General features: G+C 35.1%; 1 protein-coding gene across 1 annotated transcript in view; it reads left to right on the forward strand.

The window, feature by feature from the left end:
- GCLM (glutamate-cysteine ligase, modifier subunit) overlaps positions 1–6,180 on the forward strand; it is a 19,429-nt gene that overhangs the window by 2,440 nt on the left and 10,809 nt on the right. Inside the window, exons 2-3 of the mRNA XM_012730029.1 lie at positions 3,875–3,940; positions 5,187–5,271. Coding sequence (XP_012585483.1) covers positions 3,875–3,940; positions 5,187–5,271 — 151 coding nt within the window. The remainder of the gene's footprint in view (positions 1–3,874; positions 3,941–5,186; positions 5,272–6,180) is intronic.

The raw sequence follows: 6,180 nt of genomic DNA on the forward strand, positions 1-6,180 counted from the left end.
TTTTTTTTTTTTTTTTTTTTTTTTTTACAAACTTGGCAGGTGCCACTTGTCACCGAGTGACGCCTCGCTCGTGCTCCCAGCTGATAAACCCTCTCACCGGCAAGGGGACACATGGGTGCCTCTCCCTGGCCAGAGGATCCGAGAGGGCCAGTGCCTAGTCTGTCCTCCCTGCTTCGCCTTCTCTTCCCTCCACGTTGTACGGGTGAATAGTTTAGAGATGAGCTTTTTGGGGACTCATGTGAACATGAATTATAGAGTTAGCTTTTAGGATGTGACAGTTTACTGCCGGGAAGCCAGTGTCTAAACTCTCAAGTTGGGCTTTGAAATAACGTATATGTTTTTCTTGCGGAAAAATAAGCGGCCTGTTTGTTTGCCTAAAGACTGGCATGTGAAGTGGCAGAGATTGATCTGGATTAAGATTACATCTTTGTTACGGAGCTGGTCACTCCTGTGGGAGAATCATTGACCGGTGGACATTGAATTGCCAGGAGATACTGCCAGTATGAGACCATTTTAGTGTTAAAAGATAAAATAGAGGAGTGTGGGGAAGCTACTCTCGCTGTTCACGCAGCTGTAAAGTTGGATACCAACTTTTTTCATAGGGCCACTGAGAATTAAGAGAGATAATACATGTCACGCACACATTCGTCTCTTCCATCCCAGGGTTCAGTCAGAAAGATAAAACAAATCTTGATTAAAAGAAAAGAACGTACTAAGCTGTATCATATTATGATAATATCAGCGATGTGCTTGAGCAGTTTCTGCTCTTTTAGATAAGGTGTTGGTGATCACTTTACAGCAGAAGACATTCTTCTGGATGCGGACCTGTGCCCACACCTGGTCTTGGGAGTAAGGCGCCCCCACCCCCAACTCTTGGCTGTAACTTTTTAGGAATCAGAATCTGTTACATTCTGCGTTCATTTCCAGCTCAGTTTTTATGTCTTGTTTTATTTAAACCATCCCACGTGGACTATTTCTCCCAAAGGTAAGTATTTTGGTTTTTAGTGCTAGACCTTTAATTTCCTCCAGTGCTAATGTTCAATGCAGTATTTTGCATCTATCTTAATACTGTGTGTGAATTCTCTTATCTCACTACAACACACCCTATAAAGTGGCTCTCAAAGTTTTTTCACCACAAGGCCAGTGAGAAATGCCTTTTACCTTCTAATCTAGTTCTGAGTTATGTAAATATAAAGGAAGTTTCATGAAAAGATATTAGTATATAACATATACCGTGTATTCTGATTTTTCTGCCCTATTTTGGTATTTAAAAATGTGTTTCCTTAATGGAGTAATTAAGTCACACTCCACAATGTGTTAAGATTTCTCAAAGGACTAATTTTGGTTTGTGTGTTTATTTTGGGTGCTACATAAGAACAAAACTAAAGGAATGGAAAACATCAAAAGTAGGGGAAAGAAGTTAGCACTTTAGAATATAAAGATGCTTTTTTCTATTCAAAGATGAGTTTTATAAGAACCAGAACTCCAAATTGGGATATGCTACTTGGTATAATAGCCTAGGTTAGCCTCATGGAATTAAAAAACTGAACAAATCACTCATTGAGATTTACACATTGAGTAGAATTCAATTAAATGAATTGTACAAGTCTTCTTGTTTAGGTTTCTGGGTTTTTTAAATTTTATGACCATTGCCCAGATTTTTTTGTTTTCATGAGAATTTTATGAAATCATGTGTTGTTTTTAAATGCATTACTGGCAGGACTGTTTTGCCCAATTATTTGTTGTAGGGTAGTTGGCCAATTGAATCGTGTGGTGTCTTTTAAACTCTTAATACCACTCGAGGTGTAATGATATACTACATTATAATGCTTCGGCAAGAAAATGTGTGTGTGGCAAGAATGAAGAGCAGAGAGCAAAACAGTACAGGGTTAAAGTTCATAAGATGTAGATAACATGTAAAAGATTAAAAATGACTAGATTTGTGATACAATGAATTTCAATGAATTTCTCATAATATTGTTAACAGTTGACTGTTGTAATATTTGGCCTGACATTTTGCATAATTCAATATGAAGTAAATTGTTTCAAGGAGGAGGTGAATACTCTGAAAATATTCTTAGCTTTCTGAATTGATAAATTCATGTGAAAACCTTAAGTGTGCAAATCAACTCTCCTTCCACAGAAAAATTTCTTAAAATTTTCCCATACTTTGAGCTACATCACTCCTGATAGAATTGTATTATTAGTCTTGCTGCAACTCTTATTAATATTTTTTGTTTTTAAATACTGACATTTAAGCCTGTCCAGAATAATTACCAGCTAAGTTTTACCTTCTGGCTGCTTATAAATATGATTTCCATAAAAATAGAGAACTTATAAAGTTGTGTAGGTAATTGTGGATAGCACATAAATTGTTGTGGATTGTAAATCTTAACATAGGTGACTAAGTTCTTAATTTGTTACAGCAGTTCTTTACCATTATCTTTACTAAAGTATAAACAGTAAACTGTCAGTTTTAGTTCAGAGCAATCATAGATCATGTGAGTTCAGGTATCTGGTCTTTGTTGCTATTAGGAAAGTGCTTTTGCAATTTAGGGACTTGTTTCTAGTTATTCATTCATATTTTCATCGATTGCCCATAGAATTCACTGTATCCTTGGATATTTATAAAGTAGTAGTTTCAAATTGCTAGTGTTGCCCACTAATGGTCATAAATCAATTTAGTGATTCATGTGGTAGTATTTTTTCTCTACTATAACAGAAACCATCTAAATACCTGGCATGTCGTGAACAAAAATACCATTATGTGAATTTCTTGTTTTATATATATATATATATATATATATATATATATACACACCCTCATATTTGAATATATGGCTTACTTTGGGCCACTATAAAAATAAGTTTGAAATGCTCTGAGAAAAGATGAGTAAACTCTTTAATGAATTTGCAGTAGACTATAACATTAGTGTAAAGATTTGTTTATATAAGAAAGCATTGAAGATTGGTTGGAGGTGTACCTAAAGTGTGAAGTGACTTTTAGCCTAGTAGTATGAAAGTTGACCTTTCAAGATATGGCCGTGGTTCTTAGATTTTAAAGTACATGTGAATTACTTGGGAAGCTTAGTAAATGAAAGTTCTGTTGCCCTTCAGGAGTAACTCAACCGTTCTAGGCTGAGGCTCAGGAGTTTGGATTTCCTTATAAGATTTTTTTTTTTAATTTATGCATACAGAACTGGGATACAGGCCAGAAGTCCAGGGGCAGTGAGAGGACTCACCATAGTCAAAGTGGGGAGCAGATGAGGAAGTAAGCACACTGCTGAGGGGAGCAGCTGGCAGGTCAGGAGAGGCCCGTGGGTCGCCTCTGGGGCAGGGATCAAACTGGCACCAAAGCAGCTGCAGCCAGCTTTGCAGTGCTGTGTTTTAACTTGCTGCACCGCCAGGGAGGGCCCAGGTGTTCAGATTTCTAATAAACACCACAGATGGATCTGCTGTAGGAGTTTTCTGTGGCCACATATAGAGAATCATTAATTTTGAGGAATATAACATAGTTAATATTAATTCTAGCCACACTGCCTGGGCTTGATCCAAGAACCTCTTGGTAAATTTTTGGTGAAAAATAATTGTTTCCTTATGAATTATTCCTTAATGTCTGAAATTTTTTACTTAAATTTTTATTGTTGCAAAAACACATTAAAATAATTAGATTACTGTTTTAGATATAGAACATTTGAGAGTTAAGATAACAACAGGTCCAATTTGATCTTTGTTGAAGAAAACAACCTTGTAGAACTAAACTTCTGGCTTGTCCTATTAACATCTTTTTTTCTAACTATCAAACTAATAATCCTTATCGTAGAAGTATAGGAAAATGTATAGAGTTTAATTGTTTCAAAACATCCTTTTGCAGCTTCGAGATTGTATCCAAAAGACCTTAAATGAGTGGAGTTCTCAAATCAGCCCAGATTTGGTCAGGGTAAGTGAAATGTGAATGAAGAAACCTTTGAATGTATATTAAAAGGGAAGTAAGTAAGCAGAAAACTAATTTTCCTTGGTTTTGATACGGAAGTTCAATAGACAATTAGCACAACTCTCCCTGTGGCTGATTTGCTGAGATGGCAGTCTGCCCCAGGGTAGTTTTGTATTCAGTCCTTAAACTAGACAAGTACTAGAATTCTGTGTGATTTCTACCATGGTTTCCTCACAATGCACTTTCTTCCAGTTCAAATTTGGTCTGATAGAATCACTGTCAAAAAGGATGTAGATTGCTTTGGTAGATTACCACAGCAATAATTATATAGTCACTAGGATTTTTTAAATACCAGTTTCTGTGAAATGGTAAGGATCTATGTTTCATTAAATATCAGTATAGAGTTATTATCATAAATGTCAATATAGAGTACCTGTCTGTAAACCACTCTGGAATATAACTCAACCAAAGACTCTTAACAAATTACATAAACTACTTTTAAAGCATGGGAGAGGGTATGTGCTAGAAATAAGTTGTTATCCTGGGCACACTGCAGTTTTATAACTCTACAATTGGTAGGCAGACAGTGACTATTGCCAGTCTCTTTCTCTGAAATGGCTGCTACACTTATGCATGACTAGAAATAGTGAGTCTCTGATATATGCCAGGCCTTGAAATGTGCTCAAGAATCATGGGAAAAGTTCTCATTGTTTATTTTGTTTTAATCTTATAAATGTGAATTAATGTTTCTGATTTATCTGTGCTAGTATTTTATCATATTCTACATAGTCAATTCATTATTATACATTGAAATGACCTTTACTTATTTTTGCACTCAGAAAAATATTTTTATATAAAATATATAAAATGTTTCTGGTTAATATAAAGTTTTTAATATGTATGTCATTGTCCAGGATGGATAGTATTTTTTTTTATTGATTGCTAAGTAAAATTATTCATTGTGCTAGTCATTCTAAATCTTCAATAAACCCCTACCCACCACCACCATTTTTTTTTTTAATGCAGTTCCTTTGAGTACCTGGTCAAAATGAAATGCTTTTTTCTAGAAAATGAACACATACACACATCAACTACTTTTATTTCAAACCTTTACAAACCTTATGTAACCGTCAAGACCTCAGGTCAAAAACCCTGTTGTCTTATAGATTCTCTGCTTCTAAGGGGCATTATGGACAATAGATAAATTAATCAGAAACATTAATTTATTGTAAATATTATGTGTTTATTATAGGAGTTTCCAGATGTCTTAGAATGTACTGTATCTCATGCAGTAGAAAAGATAAATCCCGATGAAAGAGAAGAAATGAAAGTTTCTGGTAAAGTTCAACCTTTACAATTCATTTTTTGGAAGTAATAGAGAGGTTTTATCAGGCATGGGAATAGGCTTCTGGTAATAACTAACTCAGTGTGGAATATAGAAAGTATGGGAAATAAAAAGATTCTGTTTTAACATAATTTTAATGTCAACTCTAAGAAAAAGTTACTGGAGGTCATTGTTCGTGGGCACTTCAGTAGGGTCAGAATAAAATTTCATCTTTCTGTTCTTCATAGTGTCCTCTTTATGCGTGAGACTTCAGGGCAGTAGGTGGATTAAGGTGCAGGACGTGGAAAGAATAAATGAAAGAATTGGTAGCCTGTCTTCCAATTCCAGGAGGTTAAGTACTCCCTTGCTAGTGAAACAATGTAAGCAATGGATGAACTTGCCTGGAATAGGAAAAAGGGTGGGCAATAAATTGCATGAAGAGAAATAAACTACATATGATATAATTTTCAACAAATATATTGACTACTACTTTGCAGAAACCATAGTTGGCTCAAGGAATGAAGAGATGTGCTGTTCTTGCCTTCAGCTTTCAGTTAGCACAACATAGTTAAAAAAATTAAGCTTGACTAGATTAAAACTCCCGAGTATATAGATATATTGCTATAATATTGGGTTAACAAATGATTTAATCTCTGAGCCTTACTTAGCTCAACCACCTATAAAATGAGTATGTATCTATTTATGGGCTTCTGTGTAAGTTAGATGAAATAATAAAAGAAGCACTTAATGTAGTGCTTGTCACAAAGTCATTGCTAACTACCTGTTACTTATTACCATTTTGTATTGTGGCAGCAGCCATTATGGGGATGGACAAGTAAGAAAATATAGGGCCTCGTCATTTGACTGTAATAATAACTACCATTTGTTAAATCTTGCTTTGTATCAGGCACTGTAACTGGCA

The sequence above is a fragment of the Condylura cristata genome, unplaced genomic scaffold (genome assembly GCF_000260355.1).
Source record: "Condylura cristata isolate star-nosed mole 26May11 unplaced genomic scaffold, ConCri1.0 scaffold00026, whole genome shotgun sequence".
NCBI classification, from domain to species: Eukaryota; Metazoa; Chordata; class Mammalia; order Eulipotyphla; family Talpidae; genus Condylura; species Condylura cristata.